This window comes from Medicago sativa, chromosome 8 (assembly GCF_051527215.1).
Source record: "Medicago sativa cultivar Bolivia chromosome 8, Bolivia_mono, whole genome shotgun sequence".
In the NCBI taxonomy this organism is placed as follows: Eukaryota; Viridiplantae; Streptophyta; class Magnoliopsida; order Fabales; family Fabaceae; genus Medicago; species Medicago sativa.
In genome coordinates this window covers 33,257,212-33,281,804 of record NC_140756.1, presented here as the reverse complement: position 1 = coordinate 33,281,804, position 24,593 = coordinate 33,257,212, and the positions used below count along the sequence as shown (strand labels likewise).

At 37.7% G+C, this 24,593-nt stretch overlaps 2 protein-coding genes and 1 pseudogene across 3 annotated transcripts; 2 read left to right on the top strand and 1 right to left on the bottom strand.

Moving 5' to 3' along the window:
* The first annotated feature begins 11,721 nt into the window (after positions 1 to 11,721).
* On the top strand, positions 11,722 to 14,529 carry LOC146898586 (uncharacterized; annotated as a pseudogene). The gene is made up of 3 exons (XR_015023164.1): positions 11,722 to 11,811; positions 13,505 to 13,753; positions 13,847 to 14,529. The product of XR_015023164.1 is annotated as an uncharacterized LOC146898586 (transcript).
* A 681-nt stretch (positions 14,530 to 15,210) lies between these two features.
* LOC146898585 (uncharacterized) lies at positions 15,211 to 16,666 on the bottom strand. The gene has a single exon (XM_085733859.1). The coding sequence runs from the start codon at positions 16,402 to 16,404 to the stop codon at positions 15,688 to 15,690; it is 717 nt and encodes a 238-aa protein (XP_085589985.1). The 5' UTR covers positions 16,405 to 16,666; the 3' UTR covers positions 15,211 to 15,687.
* Positions 16,667 to 21,519: 4,853 nt separating this feature from the next.
* On the top strand, positions 21,520 to 23,589 carry LOC146898584 (putative disease resistance protein RGA3). Its single transcript, XM_085732028.1, has 2 exons — positions 21,520 to 21,652; positions 22,178 to 23,589. The coding sequence occupies exon 2, from the start codon at positions 22,217 to 22,219 to the stop codon at positions 23,402 to 23,404; it is 1,188 nt and encodes a 395-aa protein (XP_085588154.1). The 5' UTR covers positions 21,520 to 21,652; positions 22,178 to 22,216; the 3' UTR covers positions 23,405 to 23,589.
* Positions 23,590 to 24,593: the final 1,004 nt, after the last annotated feature.

The following is a 24,593-nucleotide window of genomic DNA, read 5'->3' as shown; positions in this document are numbered from 1 at the left end:
GAGTCTTTTTTGCATATACATCAGCACATTTCATGCATCATATGCATTCATTGACCACAAAAAACTTCTCTCGTGCTCATTGCCTCCTGGTTTTGTCCGCCGCAGTCTGAAAAGTGGCTCGTGTTCGCAAAGTCTACCAACCAGATAGAATTCATCAGACAAGATTTCACAAGAGAAGGATAATGGCTAACTTTGAAGAAGAAAATGCTCAGCTCCGTGCCGAATTGGCTGCCATGAAAGAAGACTTGGCTAAGGCTCATGACGCTATGTCCGCTATGATGGCTTCACAAGAACAGCCAGCCACTTCTGTTCCAGTTACTACTGAGGTGGTTCCCTCTATCCCACTGTCTACTGTGGCTACTGATGCTCGTTTTGTTATGCCCAACGGCCGTCCTTATGGCCTCTCAGCTTACTACTCTCCTAATACTGCTGCCGGTATCTCTGGTTTTGCTGGTCAGGGACAGATTCCTGTGTCTACTGCTATGCCTCAAGTAACCACTGTTGTTACCGACCCTATTGTACACACTGTGCAACAGGTGATTGATATTGACACTCCGCGTGGACAAGATCCCGCAATGGAAGCTATGAAGAGACAGTTAAGGGACTTGGCTGGAGAACTCCGTGAGGTCAAGGCTAGCCGAGGAAACAATAGTGCTCCTGCTAAAGCTCGTGATCTATGCTTGGTATCCCGATTTGAGGTTCCGAAGAAATTCAAAGAGCCATAATTCGACAAGTACAATGGGACTTCTTGCCCACATAACCATGTTATCCGGTATGTCCGAAAGATGGCTAACTACGCCGACAATGATGCACTGATGATCCATTGCTTTCAGAGTAGCTTGACAGATGATGCAGCAGATTGGTACACTAGTCTGAGCAAAGATAACATTCATACCTTTGAGGAACTCGCTGCTGCTTTTGAAGGTCAATATGAGTTCAACACCCGTCTGAGGCCAAACAGAGACTCTCTCAAAGCCCTATCTCAGAAATCAGAGGAAACATTCCGTGAATACGCACAGAGATGGAGAGGGGCAGCTGCCCGTGTTTCTCCTCGTCTTGATGAGGAAGAGTTAACGCAGACATTCCTGAAGACTCTAAAGAAGGAATATAAGGAGAGAATGATAGTCTCTGCCCCAAACAACTTCTCTGATATGGTTACAATGGGAACGCGTCTAGAAGAGGCTGTCCGAGATGGTATTATTGTCATTGAGAAGGGCGAATCTTCAAACAGTGTACCAAAGAAGTACGGTAACGGACATCACAAGAGGAAAGAATCTGACGTAGGGATGGTGTCTGGTAACCCGTCTGCAGCAGCCATGCAACTACCTCTGCCTTATCACTACATGCAATACTCTCAGCATCCGTTCTTCCCACCATTCTACCAGCAATATCCTCTGCCACCGGGTCAACCACCAATGCCCGTCAATGCTATTCCTCAGCCAGCACAACAACAACCTCCTATTCAACAGCAACGACAGCAACAACAGGGTCCCCGACCCAAGCCTTCTTTTCCACCAATACCAATGTCGTATGGTGAACTGCTCCCAACTCTACTGGCCAAGGGACACTGTGTCACTAGACCAGGCAAGCCTCCGCCTAATCCATTGCCTCCCAGGTTCCGTCAGGACCTGACATGTGAATTCCATCAGGGTGCTCAAGGCCATGATGTTGAAGGTTGCTTTGCTCTGAAATATATTGTGAAAGATCTGATAGAAAAAGGGCGTTTGACTTTTGAGAATAGCGTTCCTCATGTCCTTGACAACCCGCTTCCAAACCATGCTGCTGTCAATATGATTGAGGCCTTTGAAAGGATTCCCGTTCCTCAAGAGGATCCCGTGTTGGATGTCCGCAATGTCGTCACTCCCTTGGTGCCATTACATGTCAAACTTTGCCAGGCTTCTCTGTTCAAACATGATCATGATTCTTGTTCAGAATGTCTGCAGAATCCTATGGACTGTTGTGTTGTGCAAAATGATATCCAGAGCCTGATGGATGACAAGTACTTGATTGCCAGTGATGTATGTGTGATTGTGCCAGTATTCCATGACTCTCCTGTTGAAAGTGCATCTCAGGTAAAGAATGTTGAGCCCTTGGTAATCAGGCTACCTGGTCCGGTATCTTATACCTCTACCAAAGCAATTCCCTACAAATACAATGCAACCATGATCGAGAACGGAGTGGAAGTGCCTCTCGTATCCCCAGCTACAGTTGATAATGTTGCTAGTGAAGTTACAACTCTGAGAAGCGAGAAAGTCCGTCCACCCTTGTTTCAAAGACAGGTGGTGACACCCATTGCCACGATAGCTCCACCAGTTGCTCCTCCTGTTGACAAGAATACCAGCCCAGTAGGCCAATCTATTGAAGAGTCCAATCTGGACGAAATCCTGAGACTTATCAAGAAAAGTGACTATAAGATTGTTGACCAGCTGCTACAGACTCCTTCAAAGATATCCATCTTGTCTCTGCTTTTGAGCTCAGAAGCTCACAGGAAAGTGTTGATGAAGGTACTGGAACAGGCCTATGTTGATCATGAGGTCTCTGTGGATCAGTTTGATGGGATAGTGAGTAATATTACTGCCTGCAACAACTTGGGGTTCGGTGACGATGAGCTCCCCGAAGCAGGGAAACGCCACAACTTGGCTCTACATATCTCAGTACATTGTGGATCTGACCTGATATCCAACGTATTGGTAGACACTGGATCGTCTCTGAATGTAATGCCCGAATCCACACTAAGGCAATTAAGTCATCACGGAATTTCCCTGAGGGGTAGTAGCTATCTGGTTAAAGCTTTTGATGGATCCCGCAAGGATGTTCTCGGAGAGGTAGACTTGCCAATTACCATTGGTCCAGAGACGTTCCAAATCACTTTCCAAGTTATGGACATCAACGCTTCTTACAGTTGTCTCCTCGGAAGACCATGGATCCATGACGCTGGAGCAGTCACGTCCACTTTGCATCAGAAGCTCAAGTTCATGAGGAATGGTAAGATTGTCACTGTGCACGGTGAGGAAGCATATCTAGTTAGCCAGGTATCATTGTTCTCTTGTGTTGAAGCAGGGTCCGCTGAAGGGACGTCGTTTCAAGGATTGACTGTTGAGGGTGCGGAGCCCCGGAGGGCTGGTGCTAGCATGGCTTCATTGAAAGATGCCCAGAAAGCTGTTCAAGAAGGGCAAGCTGCTGGCTGGGGCAAAGTGATTCAGATTCTGGAAAACAAGCGTAAAGAGGGCCTTGGATTCTCCCCGACCTCAGGCGTTTCAACAGGAACTTTCTACAGTGCTGGGTTTATCAATGCTATTACTGAAGATGCTGCTGAAGGTGGTCACGTGCCTGCATTTGTTATACCAGGAGGCACTGTGAGAAATTGGGAAGCCATTGATGTTCCTTTAATCATGCATGCTTCCATGTAATGTGTTTTGTTGCTCATGTTTCTTGTTTTCAAAATAACAATCCTTTCGCTCTGCCCAAGGCGAAAGTGATATCTTTGTAAGGGCGTGTTTGTTTCGGCATTGCCGTTAATCAATAAAAAGTTGTCGTTTTTCTCACGACTCTTTGTTTTTTTTTACTTTTTAGTGCTTTTTTCTTGGAAATAATGGTAATGCCAGAAAAAACCAAAACATCTGTATTTTCTTATTAATTTCAAAAATCTGCATGAAAAACATTTTTCTAAAATCATCCCAATCATATTATGCAGATTGAACCATAATAAACCCGTTGAACACAGTGACCCTATGGTTCCTCCAAATTTTGAATTCCCTGTATATGAAGCTGAAGATGAGGATGATGATGAAGAGATACCATATGAGATCACTCGACTGCTTGAGCAAGAAAGAAGAGCCATTCAGCCTCACCAGGAAGAGATTGAGCTTATCAACCTGGGTACTGAAGAAAACAAGCGAGAGATCAAGATTGGTGCTGCACTTGAGCCAGAAGTGAAAAAGAAGATCATCCAGCTTCTCCATGATTATCCAGATGTCTTTGCATGGTCCTATGAAGATATGCCGGGTCTAGATCCCAAGATTGTGGAACATCGGATACCGACAAGACCTGAGTGTCCTCCTGTCAAACAGAAATTGAGAAGGTCTCGTCCAGACATGGCTCTTAAGATCAAGGCTGAAGTACAAAAGCAAATTGATGCGGGTTTCCTCATGACGGCTGAATACCCTGAGTGGATTGCCAACATCGTACCAGTACCAAAGAAAGATGGGAAAGTTCGAATGTGTGTTGATTACAGAGATCTGAATAAAGCCAGTCCAAAAGATAACTTCCCATTGCCTCATATTGATGTGCTTGTTGACAGTACTGCTCAATCCAAAGTGTTCTCCTTTATGGATGGTTTCTCTGGTTATAATCAGATACGAATGTCTCCTGAAGATAGAGAAAAGACGTCCTTCATCACTCCGTGGGGAACGTTCTGTTATAAAGTAATGCCGTTTGGCTTGATAAATGCTGGTGCTACCTATCAAAGAGGTATGACAACTCTGTTTCATGATATGATTCACAAAGAAATTGAAGTATATGTTGATGATATGATTGTGAAGTCAAGTGATGAAGAGCAGCATGTTGTGTATTTGAAAAAGATGTTTGAAAGACTGAGAAAGTACAAGCTGCGATTGAACCCTAACAAGTGCACATTTGGTGTAAGATCTGGAAAGTTGCTAGGCTTCATTGTCAGTCAAAGAGGCATTGAAGTTGATCCTGACAAAGTCCGAGCCATCAGAGAGATGCCGGTCCCTCAAACTGAGAAGCAAGTCAGAGGTTTCCTCGGACGTCTGAATTATATTTCAAGATTCATATCTCACATGACTACTACTTGTGGACCAATTTTCAAATTGCTCAGAAAGAATCAGCCTGTTGTATGGAACGATGAATGTCAAGAAGCTTTTGATAGCATTAAAGAATACTTGTTGGAGCCACCTATCCTTGTCCCGCCAGTGGAAGGAAGGCCTTTGATTATGTATCTGTCAGTGTTAGATGATTCAGTGGGCTGTGTTCTCGGTCAACAAGATGAGACTGGTAAGAAAGAGCATGCTATCTACTATCTGAGCAAGAAGTTCACCGACTGCGAGGCTCGGTATACGATGCTTGAAAAGACTTGTTGTGCTTTAGCTTGGGCTGCCAAACGCCTGCGTCATTATATGGTGAATCATACAACTTGGTTGATATCCCGAATGGATCCAATCAAGTACATCTTTGAAAAGCCTGCTGTTACTGGAAAGATTGCACGTTGGCAAATGTTGTTGTCTGAATATGATATTGTGTACAAAGCTCAGAAAGCAATCAAAGGAAGCGTCCTTGCTGAGCATCTTGCTTGTCAACCTCTTGATGATTACCAGCCAATTAAGTTTGACTTCCCTGATGAAGAGATTATGCATCTGAAAGCAAAAGACTGTGAAGAGCCACTGATCAATGAAGGGCCGGACCCCAACAGCAAATGGGGATTGGTGTTTGATGGTGCTGTTAATGCTTACGGTAAAGGAATTGGAGCTATCATTGTGACTCCGCAGGGGCACCACATTCCTTTCACCGCTCGAATAACCTTTGACTGCACAAACAACATAGCTGAATATGAAGCATGCATCTTGGGCATTGAAGAAGCCCTTGACCTGAGAATCAAACACCTTGACATCTATGGAGATTCTGCACTTGTTATTAATCAGATAAAGGGTGAATGGGAGACTCATCATGAGAAGCTGATCCCGTACCGTGACTATGCAAGACGTCTGTTGACATACTTTACGAAGGTTGAGCTGCACCATATCCCTCGGGATGAAAATCAGATGGCTGACGCTCTTGCTACTTTGTCTTCCATGTTTCGTGTCAATCACTGGAATGATGTGCCTGTGATCAAAGTACAACGTCTTGATAGACCCGCTCATGTGTTCACCATTGAAAATATGCCAGATCAAGCTGACAAAGATGTGAATGATAAAAAGCCTTGGTATTACAACATCAAGCAATTCTTGCAGAATCGTGAATATCCACCTGGTGCTTCCAACAGAGATAAAAAGACCTTGAGACGATGGGCTAGTAGATTCCTTCTGGACGGGGGAATCCTATACAAGAGGAACTACGACATGGTCCTGTTGAGGTGTGTTGACAAACAAGAAGCTGAGAAATTGATGCATGATGTACATGATGGTACCTTTGGGACCCATGCTTCGGGCCACACCATGTCAAGGAAACTGTTAAGAGCCGGCTATTACTGGATAACTATGGAACGTGACTGCAACAGACATGCCAAAAGATTCCACAAATGTCAAGTTTATGCTGACAAGATTCATGTGCCTCCACATGCTCTCAATGTTATATCTTCCCCATGGCCTTTCTCTATGTGGGGCATTGACATGATCGGAAGAATTGAACCAAAAGCTTCCAACGGACATCGTTTCATTCTAGTGGCAATTGACTACTTCACCAAGTGGGTTGAAGCTGCTTCCTATGCTAATGTGACCAAGCAAGTGGTTGTCAAGTTCATCAAGAATAACATCATCTGTCGATATGGTGTTCCCAACAAAATTATCACTGACAATGGTTCCAATCTGAACAATAACATGATGCAAGCTTTGTGTGAAGAGTTCAAAATTGAACATCACAACTCTTCTCCTTATAGACCTCAGATGAATGGTGCAGTTGAGGCCGCTAACAAGAACATCAAGAAGATTGTTCAGAAGATGGTCACTACTTACAAAGACTGGCATGAAATGCTACCTTTTGCCCTGCATGGTTACCGTACTACAGTGCGCAGTTCAACCGGGGCAACTCCTTTCTCTCTTGTATATGGTATGGAAGCAGTTCTCCCTCTGGAAGTGGAGATTCCATCTCTTCGAGTAATCATGGAAGCAAAACTAACTGAGGCTGAATGGTGTCAAAGTCGGTATGATCAATTGAATCTGATTGAAGAGAAACGTATGGATGCTATGGCTCATGGACAGTTGTATCAAGTTCGAATGAAGAATGCTTTTGACAAGAAAGTCCGACCTCGAGAATTCAAGGAAGGAGAACTTGTATTGAAAAGAAGAATAAGTCAGCAACCCGACCCAAGGGGCAAGTGGACACCTAACTATGAAGGTCCTTATGTCGTCAAGAAGGCTTTCTCTGGTGGTGCTTTGATTCTTACACACATGGATGGTGTTGAGCTTCCAAATCCTGTTAATGCCGATATAGTCAAGAAATACTTTGTCTAAAAAGAAAAGAACAGCGTGGTAGGTCGAAAACCCGAAAGGGCGGCCTAGGCAAAAATGCGCTTCCCGGTGGATCGAAAACCCGAAAGGGCGATCCAGGCAAAATTAGGGACAAAAAAATGAATATGAAGAAGCTCGCTGAGATTGTACGCAACTCAGGCAAGAATGAGCGCCTCGATGAGCCGAAAACCCGAAAGGGCGGTTCATGCAAAAATGAGGTTAACAATAAAAGACGAGTAACTATGTCTGGAAAATCACCATCACCCCTTGGGGCATCTGCAACTGTCAATGATCATCTTCATCAGAGGATTCTGTACTTGTGAATTCAAAATTTCTATGAAGTGTAGCGGTCATCGTGTTCAATGTATCACCAACCAATAAAATTACCATCTTCCAAGCTTTGTAAATCCGTGAAGTCATGCCTCTGGCTGACCCTCACTCTTCTACATCAATTTGAGCCTTTCTACTGTTTGAAACTCTATTTTTCTTCCTACTTTCAATGCTATATACAAAATATTTTCTTTCTATTTGATAATGTCAATATCTGAAACAAACATTTTTGAAAACTGAAAAATCTTTCTCTGTCTATTTTGAAAGCAAACCCGAGCAACAGGGTACATTTCAATGAAACATGCATGAATGAATGAGCATCAATGTCTATTACAATACATGTTACAAGCAGGTTGCTCCCCAGGATGATCTGTGGTCAATGGCAAGAATGAAAAAACAGAATGAAAATGAAAAATGAAAAATGAGAATAAAAAGCTCGCTAAGTTGAAAACCCGAAAGGGCGGCTTAGGCAAAAATGAGCACCCCGCTGATTGACAACCTATGAAGGCAATTCAGGCAAAAATGGGGCAATGAAAAGAATCTTTACTCCCCGGTGAATCGAAAACCCGAAAGGGCGGTTCAGGCAAAATGGGGTTTGAAAATGAAAAATGGAAAGAATGAAATATTGAAAAAGCATTGACCACAGATGCGAACATCCAATGTTTACCCAGCACTAACACGCCTAGCAACGGCGACCTGTATCCAAGGACTTTCCAAGGGTCCCTCCTTTACAAGTTTTATTGCCCTCAGCCATGGTTTCGATACGTCTCCCAACGATGGTCTCTCCAAAAGAGTTTTTTCCCCTGTGAATATGTTGCAGCACGAGCCACTACGTGCCCAATCTTCCAATGTTTCGTCTGCCTTTGTGAAACTTCTCTGTCAAACTGCCAACCAGTCATGCATTCCAAGCATTCATACATGCATAATCATGCATTTTATGTGCTCATACATCCAATAATCTTGCTATACCATACATACATGTTGCATATCCAACTTTCAACTGCCAACTTCAATACAAGTTTCAACTCTCCAACTTCAATTCCAATCATGTCAATTGTCAAATTCGAAGCAATTTCCAATCTCCAATGTCAATTCCAATCTCAATTTCAATGTCAAACTGTCAAATCCAATCATGTCAACTGTCAAATTCGAAGCAATCTCAACTTCAATAACAATTCCAATGTTGACATCCAATGACAACGTCAATGTCAATCTCCAATTCCAATGTTGACATCCAATGACAATGTCAATGTCAATCTCCAATTCCAATGTCAATGTCAATATCCAATGTCAATGTTAATGTCAATGTCAATGCCAATGTCAAATGTCAATGTCAATGTCAATATCCAATGCCAATTCCAATGCCAATGTCAATGTCAATATCCAATGTCAATGTTAATTTCAATTGCCAAGCCAATGTCAATGTCAATGTCAATGTCAATGTCAATGTCAATGTCAATGTCAATGTCAATTTCAATTGCCAAGCCAATGTCAATGTCAATGTCAATGTCAATGTCAATTTCAATTTCCAAGCCAATGTCAAATGTCAATTTCAACTTTCAATTCAATTCAAACCAATGTCAATTCATTCTCAATTTACTCTTGGGCCAACAAAAATGGTCATGTCTATTCTCAGAGCAAGTCAATGACAATTTACCCTCAATTGGTATCTTGTTAAGCCAGACTTTCAATTGGTATCTTGTTACTGGTCAAGTGCCAGGTTCGATCCAAAAAAGAACCACTTGTACCTGCTTATATACCTATGCTTCCGGACAAACGGCAAGTTCGATAGAACAGTTTGTACCCAGCTTATGCTTTGTTATCGGTCAAACGGCAAGTTCGATAGAACAGTTTGTACCCAGCTTATGCTTTGTTATCAGTCAGACGGCAAGTTCAATCGGAAGAACAGTTTGTACCCAGCTTATGCTTTGTTATCGGTCAAACGACAAGTTCGATCTAAGAGAACAGTCTGCACTCTCCCACATGATGTGGTGATAATCCAACAAGCAAGTTCGATCCAAAGAAACAGCTTGTATCAACCCTCTATGTCTCCAGCCAAACAGCCAGTTCAATCCAAAAGAACAGTTTGTGTCTGCCTATCTGTTTGTATCTTCAACCAAGTGTCAAGTTCGATCCAAAGAACCACTTGTATCTGCCTATATGTCTATGTTTCCGGTCAAGTGCCAAGTTCAATCCCAAGAACAGCTTGCACCTATCTCTTGTTTTGTATTCCTTGGTCAAGTGACTAGTTCGACCCAAAGAACAGCTTGTACCTTATTTTCTATCCCTGGTTTGTCTACCCTGTCAATGTCCACCTGAATCCCCAGTGACATGATAGGTTCCATAGACTCCAGTTGTTTGTCTTGCATTCATAATCAAACATTACATAGCATTCATGTTTTTGAAAATCTGAAAACGTATTTTTATGTCCAAAAGCAGTGCAAATGTTAATATTTAAGTATCTTCGTCCCGTCAACTCTAAGACTTCGTCTCTTGACTCTCCGGACAAAGAAACTTAAATAGGGGCAGCTGTTATACCCTAATTTTGGACCTAAAAATACTTGTTCAATTCTTCTTTTCTTGCATTTCAAGCCATTTGAACTGTCTCTGATCAATTACATCTTTCTCTGCATTTTATTTCAATGATTATCTGCAAAATTCACATGCAAGGGTATTTTAGTCATTTCCTATGTCAAAATTTCTCTCAGTCTTTCAAAATTTTGTTTGAGTCCTTTCAAATAGGTTGAATAAGTCTTTGTTTCATTCTGTGTCAAAATCCATTCCAAAATTTGCATTTGAAGTCATTTTGAGTCAGTTTTGCCCCTAGGGGCATTTTGGTCATTTCAAGTGTCAAGTCACTGTTTAAATCCTAAAAATTGTCTCTGAGTCTTTTAATTTTGCTTGTATGAGTCTTTGATTCAATCCCTGTTAAAAATCCATTTTTAAATTTGTATCTGAGACATTTTCAGTCAGTTTAGCCTCAGGGGCATTTTGGTCATTTCACACGAAATTTCGGCAGAGAGGTACTTTAAAGTACCTCATTTAGGCCATTTGTTCGTTTTAGTCCGTTTTGTCAATTTTAATCGTTTCACTTTACGTTATTTCCCAATTACCAATTTTATTTCATTTTATTTTTACTTTTTATTTTTTAGTCCTAAGTGTCTAAAAATTGCATTTTAGTCCTTAATTGTCCAAGTCATTAGTCCAGTGCCATGTGTCCTTTTTTCATTTGTCCAAGAGTTAGTTATGCCACATGTCATCATTTAACAGGTCCAGCAGTCACATGTGTCAGCTATATAAGCCACATCACAGTCAAAGTCAAGATCAGAATTCACACTTTCCAAAAAATCAACACAAACAGATTCAACTTTTTCTCTCTCTGCATTTTCAGATCAAATCATCAAATTCTTGATGAACTTGATGAATGTTCATCAAGAACACCAAGAACAAACCCTAACAGAATTTTCCAACACCACCACATCTCCGCCGTAACAAACTACAAACCGCCGTAAACCACCACAAATCCGCCGTCTAATTCCACAACAGATTCATACACCTGCAAAAGAAAAGAAACAAACACAACAGCAGTTCGTTTTCACGCAAATCACACAGCAAGCAACACGTCAGAATCACCGCAACAACATTTCAACGCAAGATCCAAAGCCGCAGAGAAATTCGAACCAGATTGTGCAAGAAAGGTCGAAAACGAAGCCAAATTCAACGTGATGGAAAGTCAGAAACGAAGTTAAAGCAGATCGAAGAAGAAGATTCGCGAAAGACGGAGAAATCTTCCGTCATTCTCCTCTTACTTCCTCCGTTTTGATCCAAAAGAGGTAACTATTTCTTTGCTGTTCATTGTCCTAAAGAATTTTCGAAATAGAAGAGTAGATCTAGGCTTATATGTGTTTCGTTTTGAAAATCCAAGACTGGATTCGAATAGAGGAAGAGAACACGAGTGAAATGACGTAAAAATTTCAAGAAAAAATAAAAAAAAAGGCTCCGACGCGGCGGCTCTCCGGCCGACCACCGCGTCGGAGCGGCTCCGGTCGTCTTCCTCGTTTCGTTTCCGGCGGACTGGTTCTAGAGAGAAGTCAGACTCTCTCTCTCTAGAACCAAGTGTTGTGATGTTTTTTTTTGTCAAGTGTGAAGTTTTTTTTGTACAAAGCCTTTTATACTCCCCCTATAACCCGATCCAGTTGGCTAACCCATGGATCTACCCGATCCAACTCTCTTTGGGCCCATAACTGTCTTTCTTTGTTGTTGCTGCATGTTATTGCTGTTTGCACCCTTCTTTTCTGTGCGTTCTGGTTAATTTCTTGCTATCTGCACCCATGTCTACTCAAATTTGTTTATAAAAAATCCTAAAATTTTTCTAATATGATTTTAATGCTTTTCTTGACATTTTTGGTGACATTCTTTGTGCTAAAACTTGAGAAAAACACTTGAAGCATTTTTTTCCTTATTTTTGTTAGAAATAGTAATTTTCTTGAACTTTTTTTAGTCCAAAAAACTTAAAAGAATTCCTAAAAATTTCATGAGTGTTTCTTGATATTCTTGTGACCTTTTAGTGTTAATTTTACATAATGAAAATTGATAAAAATAATGTGGCGGTTTTCGTACTATTTTTGTGATATTTTGTGCTAAAAATAAATGAAAAATTTGTTTGATTTTAGTTCCAATTGCTTGGTGAATAATTGTGACCTATACCATTTGATTCCATAGAGTTTAGCCACTGTTTGTGTTTGATATTGATGCTTGTGTGTGAAATTTAGTTAGTTGCTTAGCTTACAAGTTAGTTGTGTAGTTAAATAATGTAAATATGTTTAAAATTTGTTTTAAAATGCCAAGTAAATCATGTTGCCTTAATTCCCATTCCAAGACTTGTTTCTAAACCCCCAAAAATATATTGGAATGTGAGAATTATAGGTCATATGGTTCTTGCATTCTATGAACAAATTTTAGCCATGTTTGCACTCATTTTCTATCCTTTATGTTGTAGTGTCTTTCGTGCTTTATTCCTCTTGATATTGCCTTATGCTACTAACCATTTCATTTCATGTTTCATATTCATCATAAGCATCTCCATTTCATCCCATATTCATCTCTATTTTTCTTGCAATTTAATTTGTACCAAAGTTAGAATGTAAACACTTAGGAGTTTTGTAATGTTTTTCCTTTATGCACTTTTAAATTTCTTGGCAAAGAGGCCATAGAATGTATCTAGGGTATGGTGTAAAGGACAATGGACTCTAATAATGTACACCGACACATGCACACACATCACTAAGTAGCTAGAATATGCATGTTTAGATGTATGTTTAGGATTGTATGCTTAGATGTATGTTTAGGCTTTATACTTAGAAAAACCAATTTTCCAAACAAATGTGAACAACTTCACTCAAACCTTTTCCAAATAAACCTTGGGATCCAATATCCCATTGTATTTTCCTTTTCCATTTTCTTAATCAAAAATTCAATGAACTCTAATCCTACTTTGACCATATTTTGCAATTCACTAATCCAACCTCACTATTTTCTAATCTCATGCCCTTGAGGCCTCTTTCTATTCTTCCAAAATCCATTTTCAAACTTAAAATCAACCAACAAAAACAAAAACATTTTTTGAAAGAGAACTACGGTGGATTTGATCCCTTAATCGGGTACGTAGGCAAGGAACAAAATTCCTTCAATTCAACTAAAATAAAAATCCAAAAACATTCTTCTCCCTCCAATTCTTCACTTAGTAACTTTTAGGTGTAAATAACATTTTCAAATAGCATTTAAAAATAAAGCGCGCACGTAGAAATTAAAGACGGTTCCTATAGGTTACTATAGTCGTTATGGGTGCCTAACACCTTCCCGTAGCGAAAACAACTCCCGGACCTCGATTCTCAAGGGTTTTGCTTACTTTTTCCCTTCCCAAGAAAAAATAAGATATCACCGGTTTAAAAGGTTCAAACGTAATCAATGTTTGACACCCGAAAACCAAGATAAAACAGAAGGCTGATGCAAACTCATTTAAACCTGGGTATACTAAAGCTTTGGAGAAATATATTCACAACAAATTCCCAGGTTGCACACTAAAAGCCACCCCACATATTGAATCAAGAGTGAAACTGCTTAAAAGACAATATTCTGCAATCAAAGATATGTTGGGTCCAGGTGCAAGTGGTTTTGGGTGGAATGATGCTGAAAAGATGATTATAGTAGAGAAGGAGATTTATCGTCAATGGTGCAAGGTAATATAAGATATACTATTCCAAATTGATAAATTCATGATAATTTTTCTTGCATTAAATTTATATTTCTAAACACTTTTTCCTTTAACGCAGTCTCACCCTACCGCAGTTGGCTTGTATAAAAAACCATTTCCACACTATGAGAGCTTGGATACTGTATTTGGAAAAGATAAAGCAGCTGGTACTGTAACAGAAGATATCATTGATATGACTATTGAGATGGAGAAGGAAAATGTTCAATCAACACAAGAGGGCGGATCAGGAATTAATTTGAATGATGATGATGATGATGAGAATTTTGAGTCGCAGATGCCAGAAACACCCACAGTTAACACTACTGCTCCGGGTTCAAATCCAACAAACCAACCACAGCGTGATTCTACTAATTATAGGACCGGAAAGCGTGGGGAAAAAGGGTGAAGTATAACGATGATGCGTCCGATAACATGTCAAATTCATTGAACAAATTGGGTGAGATTTATGCTAATGGTGTTGAGAATATGAAACAAGTCTTCACTTCTTGTTTTGTGCACGAGAAACACACAGCTGATAGGAGGAACCAGATTGTCTCTATTTTAAAAGAAATTGAAGGATTGTCTGATGCAGAAGTGGTAATGGCTGGTATGCTTATCACCAAAGACAATAACCTTTGCGACTATTTTTTCACAATGGATACTCCTGGATTGAGGAAGCGGTTTGTGGACATTGTTTGTTTTGAGTAACAATGGTTCTAGGTAGAATTTAGAATGTTCAATGCTTTTCGAATTTGGTAAAAAAAAAAAAAAAACTCAGTAGCCACTGTCTTTAATTCCTTTTATTATTTAGTTGTATCCGTTATAATGGTCTTTATTAGTTGTGTAATGACTTCGATTATACTTTAAATTTATTTACTCTATTGGATATGTTACTAGTGCAACTTTTGATTTATTTTTGAAAAAGTGATTTTGCTGGTCTCGTATTGGTGTCAGTTTATGCATAATGTTGTAGCTAGTTTTTAGTGTCTTTTTTTAGTTTGTTCTTGTGGATTTTGCAATCTTCTTTAATAGTGAAGATGGGGACAGAACTGATTCTAAGTGTATGTGTAACATCAGTGGTGGCTGGTGTTATTTCAACAGGTTGTGGCTGGTGTAAAATTTATGCAAAGAATTACCTGGTTTATAATTTTTGTTGTCACTCTTTGGCAGAATTGGAAATTGGATCATTGTGGTTTGTGCAGGTTCTGAGTTGGCTATAGGAAATTTGTGTCTGTGAAGGCTTTCTGGTTTCATTTCAGTTATGTACCAGCTTTGCTTTTGCTTTAATTGCATTTTTTTTTGTTGCTGCCATGTGTTCTTCTTTAGCACTATTGTATTGTGGGTTTTGTTGATGTTTGTTTGCTGCAGAGAGTGTTTTATGATGTTCTAGTGTCTGTTGTTGCTTATTGCTTTTTCTCAACATTGAACCATTTGTAATTTGTTAGATACTGGTTCAGATGTGAATAAATATGATGATAACTCTATGGTATTTGGGAGATTATTGCATAATAATAAGGAAATGATGCATTATTATTGATACAAGAAAATAACTGCAGAGAAGTAACCAACCTCTAGGAATTAGAGAGCCTAGTCTCTCCCAAACCAACCCACATACAAAATACCCAATGCCCTCCCCTTTCCTCGGCATCTTTATTTATAATACTAACTCACTAGAAGTTCTGCAATTACATAGAAGTTCTACAGACAGCAGTTACTATGTAACAGTTACTAATTAATATCTTAAATAAACAACTAATATTTTATAACTTATGCCCTTAGGAGTCCTATATCTAACAATACTCCCCCCCTAAAGATTCACCTTGTCCTCAAGGTGAAGGATAACATAATTGTCCACCAGGGTCCCATAACTTGAAGTAGAGTGACATAGCAAGGTGTGAAACATGATAACTAATGCATGCATCAGACACTCTTTTGGGGAGGAATTTTTGGCAGCAATAGGCACAGTGCCAGTTCGATCAAACCAGAGGATAATCCACTCTTCACCACAAACATGTCTGGATCTGGCGGCTTTGGCAGCGGTGGAGGTAGGCCTCCCAACTCGAGTGAAACCCATCCCTCTCCGATAGTTTTTCTAGGCAATTTCGTCCTCGATTCGAACACACTACTCATTCCATGTTCAATAAAGAGTCTGTCGATACCAAGAAATTTGCACAGATCTGCTTTAGTCTCTTGTTGCTTTTCCACAATGATGACATTCACGGAGGAATTTTCTGCATCCCTTTCTTCTGCATTCTCTACCTTTTCCTCATTTTTCTCTTCTGCTGTGTGAATGAGTTGAGAATTTCCTTGATCAGTTTCTTCTGATTGAAGGCTGAATGTGTGAGGCGTCAACGACTCCCATTCCAATCCAGCTTCCTCTTCTTCATCAGATATAGGCAGAAGGTCTCTATACTCTGGCTTAAAATGCCAAAGTAGTGCAACGTGAAATGCTCGCCAACTCACATGTGGATGGCATCGACTCCACCACTGCCACCATCCGAGAGCACGGTTTCGCAAGGCTTTCACCGCCTCCAGCAACTTCTCACCCTCCTGTGTTCCCACGACATCAAAATGTTTCTCAATACAAATCAACCACCAATAAGCGTCACTGCTGCCGTCAAATTGTGGCATGTCCATTTTCCCTCTACTGTGAATTTCTTGCCCTGGATCAGAACTGCTCTGATACCAGTGTTAGATACTGGTTCAGATGTGAATAAATATGATGATAACTCTATGGTATTTGGGAGATTATTGCATAATAATAAGGAAATGATGCATTATTATTGATACAGGAAAATAACTGCAGAGAAGTAACCAACCTCTAGGAATTAGAGAGCCTAGTCTCTCCCGAACCAACCCACATACAAAATACCCAATGCCCTCCCCTTTCCTCGGCATCTTTATTTATAGGCTAAAGTGCAACTTTAGCCCCCTATCTTTCAAAAAGTTGCGATTTTGGCCCCCTAAGTATGAAAACTACAATTTTGGTCCCCCATGTTTAGGGAAATATGCTCTTTTAACCCCCTAACTTAAGGGAAATATGTCTATTGACCTCTTATCTTTTCAAAATGTTGCGATTATGGCCACTTATCTTTTCAAAATGGCCCCTTTTTTTGGACACGTGTCGCCTTCTCAGCAGTTTTCAAAGTTAGGGGGCCAAAATTGTAGTTTTCAAAGTTAGGGGGCCAAAATCGCAACTTTTTGAAAGATAAGGGGCCAAAGTTGCACTTTAGCCTTATTTATAATACTAACTCACTAGAAGTTCTGCAGTTACATAGAAGTTCTACAGACAGCAGTTACTATGTAACAGTTACTAATTAATATCTTAAATAAACAACTAATATTTTATAACTTATGCCCTTAGGAGTCCTATATCTAACATAATTTTTCAGAGCTGATTTGATGTTTGCTTAGATGCCTGAATAATTTTTAGCAAAAATGGTTTGTTTGACCTTGTTGATGATTTTGATCCTGTTGAAGAAATGTGGGTGTCATTATCATCATGGTTATTGTGTTTGTGATTTTGCTATATTTGTAGTTTTGTAATAATAATTTAACATTAAGTGCAACGATCATTAGTTTTTTTAGCTAAAGCTAAATCCAAAAGCATAATACATGACAAACAATTCTGTTAGCGCAGCTCACAATGATTTATGAGGTTTATAATGTTTATAGGGTTATTCAGAAACTGTTATAAGATTCTATCATTACTTGAAGCTTCATGTCAAACTGAAGCTTGCAGCTTATTGTTAGGGGCTGATTTCAAATCATATTGTTAGGGGCTGATTTCAAATCATTGATGATATAAAGAGCAGTGTAGGTTCAGCCTTGTTTTTGCTGTCGGATCTGCAATTTAGTGCAGTTCCATTCCATACTTTTATGATTTTTTAGGTGTTTGTGGCTGCTATTGCTTTTCATTTAGTTGTGAGGCTGGTATGTCCAATTTTCAGTGCAGGTTTATGCGTTGCTTTCGACCTGCTTTGGCTGGTTTTTTTCTTTCCTTCTTTCTGTTATGTTTCTACTATTTCGCTGCTTCAGTAGTTTTGTTTGTACTCTTCTTGTGCGTTTCCGGGTATACCTTGTGCTTGGACGAGTGTTTATCAATACCTTGTGCTGGTATGTTGCTGCAATCCGTGACAGACTGCACATTGTTTTACATATAAAACACTTGAACAATTTCATTTGATTTCTGCATAATTTGTTGCCTGATTGTAGCAACATCTATTGTATGACTTTAAAAAAATGAGCTTTTTTCTTGATCTCCAAGATCATGGTAGTCAAACAATGCATGAAGTCCTTGACCAATACATCCTCACTCTGATCCCAGTAGGGTATATTTTTATTTTTTCTTTACCTCTATTACCAAGCTATTTACTATGTATGTGGTTATCTGCTGGCACTGAATTTGTAGTCTAACTGTATTTGTTTAGGGAAAAGTCCAATTTACTCCCTCCAACTTAGGATTAGGATCATATGCTTTTAGTGCTTAAACATTAAAAATGTGCAATAAAATTCTCAAACTTTAAAACTGTGCACTTTATTTCATCTTTCAAACATAAGCAAAAATTGTCATGCTCAAATAAATTTGACCATTTTTTTTGCCAACTTTCTTCATGGGAGAATTCCAATTTATCTTCTTCAATTTAGGTTCATGTGCACTCTGGTCACAGACTTTGTTTACATTACACAGCATATTTGTGTAGGTACAGGTCTCTAAATTGTTGATTGAGAAGGATGATATCGAGAAAGGGATCATACAAGCTATTGCTCAACACAATATTATATGTCTTGTTGTGGGAGCAGCTACACACAAACATAATGCTTACTTTCTTTAATCTTATAAGCTGAATGATTCATAAGGGGGCCATTAAGCATTACATCGATCGCACACTATGAGGCACAGACACTTATCGGATTAGGCGTGTCCTAGTGTCGGACATGTGTCGTGTCCGACACTGACACTTATAATTATACCGAATTATATGATTTTCTCAAATTATTAACAGTGTCGGTGTGTCTATGTCGTGTTCGGTGTCAGAGTCCGTACATCCGTGCTTAATAGATCGTACATAGTTGGGATGAACAATATATGTTCAATTAAACATGTGACTACCATCACAGCGTGCATCAAATATACAGGATCCTATACAATTCAGCAAAGTAGCAACTAATTAAAGAGGTTACATGAACTTATTGAACTTGTTGGAAAGATCAAATCAACTTTAAGGATCTGGTAAATTTGTATTCCCACTTAAATTAAATTTTATAACTTATCATTTCTATGTTGAGTGCTTTTTTATTAACACGTAATTATGATTCTCCAACCATGAGTATAGATAGCTATGTGTACCTATAATTATAAGTTCCGTTTACGAAATGATGTAAAGAAACCAACCTCCCTCCTTGAATACATTCACAACAAGATCCAAACAAATATGCATAGATAAAATGATAATGTTCCATTTGGGTAGGGATGTCAAATAACTGTTTTCACAATTTTGATTTTGCATGGTATCGAAAAGTAGAATGGAATTACAATCCAGGATATTTTAAAAAATCTCCAAAATTCCACATGTTAATTGATTTTCATGGTTTACCAGCATCTTTAATCAAGGCACAACAGTACTCCTTCTCAATTGATTTGCACACGAATTACCAGCAAAATTGGAGTGTAAAGAAGGATCACTAATACACGTTAGTTTTATGGTTTATAAAATGAGGGCATTTGTGTAATTATAATGTTCATTCCCAGGATTCTACATCACAAACCAAACGTACTTTACCTGTCCCCAGGAATTAAACAATTAACCAAACACTTTTTCCTATATTTTCCTGGGAATAAAATTTTAACCTTCACATTCCTGGAAAAGTTGATACCTGGGAATAAATTTTGTAACCCTCAAACAAACGCCCCCCTAGTATTGGAGAGGATGAATTAAGTATACTAAATAGAAAGAGGTGATGCTTGAGTGAAAAGAAATAGAATCAAGGTTGTTGTGTTAGCGTATCAAAGTAATTAAGATGTACACTAATTGACAGAACTGCAATGTAGATGAAATTAATGTTAATGTAAAGTATATGGTATATTTCATTCCTTAAGATATCATATATGGGTTGAAGGTTATCTAAGACCAAGATAATGTACCATGAATTAAGTTTGGAACTTGCTAAATATATATGGAAACCGTCACATTGTCAAGTTCAACCGTAACTTGGATCAACCACATATGAAGATGGATGGGAACACCAAGTTTCGATAAGCTTTTCAGTATATAACCTCTTTGATAGTGGTAGATGATTTATCAACGGTATCTCTTAATGTGTTTATTTCAAAATACTCTCCAACTATAAAGAAGTATCTCTTGTGAAGTATCCTTTTAACCTTATTTTGAACTTATGTATTGCTTCAGAACAGTATGCTACATTTTGTAAAACTTATATTGAGTCAAGTTGGTTGTGATGTGTCAAATATTTGTAGTTTCATGTAAACATCAATGATATAAAAATATTTCAGTGTCAACGGTTGGTTGTGACGTGTCAAATGTGAGTTAAAGTCCCGTGTTAAATTGAAGAGTTGAAGTTGAACAACGATATAACTATATCGATAATGTTGCATATAGCGAATGGATTTTCATGACTGGATTCACAAATGATGCGGCATGTTAGTGTCCCTTAGATTTCAATTTTTTTCACTACCGCTTCAAAAAATTTGATTTCTAGTTGGGCAAAATTTTGATTGGGCAATATGCTTTTTGGGACGGTAAATTGATAAAATTATTCTAAATAGCATTGCTCAACTGATATATACGTGAGGGGATCAACAAATCTAATGTTTTAAGGTTTTCGATGAAAATATGGTGTTTAACTCACTTTTTGTGTTTCCAAACAACCAATAATTTTGAAGGTTTGAATTTTTCATTTTTTACTTTTGAATTGATTAGTATAACTTTTTCTCTTAAATAATACAATTAACATTTTTTTAATTTTGATTAACTTTTTTTTTTTTTACAAATTTAAAATCATAGGCATAAATATTATATATTTTATACTTTTATGTTGTAACAAACTATACTTATCTTTTTTAATTATACCAACAATATAACAAATATAAAATATAACAAATATAATATAAATTTTATCATTTTAAATGATGACAGCAACGAAATAACATTTTATAATCAAGTTTATTATTGAAAGGAGAAAAAAACAACCCAAAACAACCTATTCTCTTTATATCATACTGAGTGCCCGTCTTTCCACTCTTTTTATTGCGCTAACGTTTGAAAATTATGAACGGTTTTTTTATGAAATTTTGATTTTGATTAAAATTAAAAAAAAATATAAATGTTTGTTTCTTTCAAGTTATAAAAAATCAAACTAACCATGATTATTTATTTCAACGACACCGACAATAATATAATATAACAAAAAAATATAATCTAAATTCTTTTTTTAATGATACCAACAACAATTTTATTATAGAAAAAGTTGTTTAAGGGTATAATTGGAATGGTGAAAAAGTAAGTCGTTTAGTTTGTTACACTTTTTAAATGATAAAGGAAAAAACCAAAATATATATATTCATATCTTATTTGTTACATTTGTTTTAGTATTTAAATTTATTCTTATATATTTATTAGTTATTATGTGTTATTTTTATTGAAAATCGAGGGTATTCAGCCCGTGCTGAAGGGGTAGTTTTGTTTACGTTTACGTAGTATAAAATATCATATCAGACTCAGAGGGCCATTCAACTCACTCGCGGGTTTGTCTACTTTTATGCCCTAGCTACGCAGCCATTCTCTCTTCCCGTTCTCCTCCCAGCTGCCGCCGAATCCCTGTCAGTTCTTCTCTGATCTTCGTCTTCCATCTCTTTTTTTAGAAGGTCTGTCTTCTTCCTAGTTTATCTTACTCTGCAATTTTGATTTCATCGGGGAACCTAAAATCTTCACTGCACTAACTCATCTCGTTGTTGTTATTGTTGTTGTTGTTTCGGTACTTGCTTTTGAATTTCATTAAACCTTAGGTATTTAAACGTTACTATCTCTGTTTCACCGGCACTTCTGATTGAAGGCGTGTTCCGGTGTCCGACACCAATACAACACCATATGTTTTAATATTTCATTTGATTCTCTGTTACTATCATCTTTATTTATGTATTTTGTTTCTCTTAATAATATTTTATTAGATTGTCACCAAAATGATAGGATCAATGTTGCGTTTTTGGTTGAGTTATCGATCGGAATCTATCTCAATCTGATGCATGTTTGTTAATGTGGACTTTATTTTGACTTCTTTCAAAGTGTTTGTTATCACAGATTGTTTTAAGAATCGCATACGACATTAGTGTGCATCTTGTTCTGTTCTCTATTATAGTGATTAACTATGACTTCTTCTCTGCATCGTGCAGAATCATTCTAAAAGTGTTTGTTCCTTTGTGAGAAAAAAAATGGGTGAAGGTTTGTCTCACAAGATTGAACAACTGATCGAGAAATTGGGTTCCGTTGATGTTAAATCATGGAACATTCGAGGAGATGATATCGTAAAGTTGGGAGAAAACTTGTATGTTATCAAAGGTGCTGTTTTGTGTGCAGAGAAGCTGCAAAGGAAGCATGGTCTCTATACCTATGCAGTTCAAATTTGGCTGAAGAAACTCAAAGATGCCCTTGATGATGTTGTTCACTTGCTTGATCAATTTTCCGCTGAAGACTTGAAGCGCCGGGACAAGAAGAATAAAAAGGTTCAGATATTCTTCTCTTCTTCAAACCAACTTGTCTTTTCATTAAAGATGGCTACCAAAATTAAAGACCTTAGGAAAAGAACAGAGGGCCTTAAGAATGTTTGTGATATTTATCCTCACCCTTGTGAGCAACTGCAACGGATTACGAAAAGAACATATAATTTTGTGGATCAATTTTTTGGAAGAGAGAAGGAAAAGAAGGATTTGATAAATTTTTTGTTGAACACCAACAACAATGCGAAAGGCAATGTTTCAGTTGTTTTCATCATTGGAGATGAAGGAATTGGAAAGAGTGCACTTGCTGAAATTGCATACGATGATAAGGAAGTCGAACAATATTTTGAGTTGAGACATTGGGTGTGGATTTCTAATTTGTCAGATATTAAAGGTATTGGCGAAAAAATTGCTGGTTCTTATGATAACATTACCCTTGAAAGCATGCGAAAGAAAATGCACAATAAATTTGAAGGAAAGAGATATTTGCTTGTATTAGATGACATGTTGATTGATCATTCTGACATTTGGCTTGGATTGATGAGTCTTATGGAGGTTGGGGCCAAAGGAAGTAAAATCATCGTAACAACAAGAAGCAAGAGGTTGACAATGATAAACAAGACAGCAAACCCAGCTTTGTCCATCACTTTGGACAAACTAGAAGAAGAGCATTCTTGGAGAATGTTTTGTTTGTATGCTTTTGAGGATAAAGAAGATCTAGAGAATCAAGAGAAAGTGTCCATTGGCAAGGAAATCGTGAAAAAATGTTTTGGGATTCCCCTCGCCATTTACAGAATTGCATTCCTGATGCGTTACACGAAGAATTGGTCATCCTTCAAGAACAAAAATCTTGTAGAAATTGATGAACATGGTGTACTTACAATTTATCAAAATGAGCACTGAGGTGACAAGAAAGTTTAGGATTTAATTTGTTACTGTTCTTACTAGTTATGTCAATAATAACAAACATGTAAAGCAGTGCTTGCCCTTAACACTGTTAGCAATATATATATATATATATATATATATATATATATATAAGATAGTATTAGTAAATTGTTTATTGAGATCAATTCCTATTTTAATAACTAGCGTCCAGACGGGCACTCCCGTGCCCGTCTGTCCGCTTTTTCTATTGCGCTAACGTGTGTTACTTTTAAACACTATGTTTTGTTAAATGTTGGTTTACTTTTTCTTATATTTTGGAAAAAATTATCATAATTGAAAGAAAGATCATACATGTACTTGATTTAAGAAATCAAACTTGGTAAAAAAAATGTAAGATGATACATATCCACTTTTAATACGTTCTGCTAATGAATTATGATTAATCATAACTAAAAATAGTTGTGCTCGTCAATTTTTTTATCCGTAGAAAACTCATACTGTGATTAATTAACACTTTTGATACGTTGTAGTAATTTTTTATTTTTTTTTGACAAAATATATGTTGTAGTAATGTTAATCATACTTTTTGCATTGTACCAAATTGTGTCATTTACTATTGAGGTGCTCTATCATGCTTTTAATTTGGTTATCTTGTGCTTGGGTAATCTGAAAGGAAAGAAATAATAGGATTTTTCATCATAATACCAAAGAGGCTTTCATTTTGGTGGCTGAAGGCCAATCATCCCATTAAAGCCTTCAGTTATATAATTGGAGTGTAGCTCTCTGGATTGTTTGGGCATTGACTAATTTTTGTGTTTTAGCATCGTTTTGCATTTCATGTTTCAGACATTGATTTAGTGATTTTGTAACCATTTCTTTGACTTTCTGTTTTGGCATGCTCTCTTTTTCTTTTTTCTTGTAGCAGATACTAAAAAGACTCGGCCATCCTAAAAACAAACAAAAAAGTCTATGAAAATTAATCAAAAGGAAGATTAAATAAATCAAAAAACATCAATTTAGTTTTGTTTTAGAATAGCTCTAATTCTTGTTTTTAACAATCACGATCTCTTAACTATTTTTGATAAATGAATTTGGTACCCGAACTACTTTCAAGTAAGAGCAAAAAAAATAAAAATCATGTAAGACACTTAGCCAGCACTACCAAAAAATAAAAACTATTAGCCAGTTAATTGGAAGGATATAA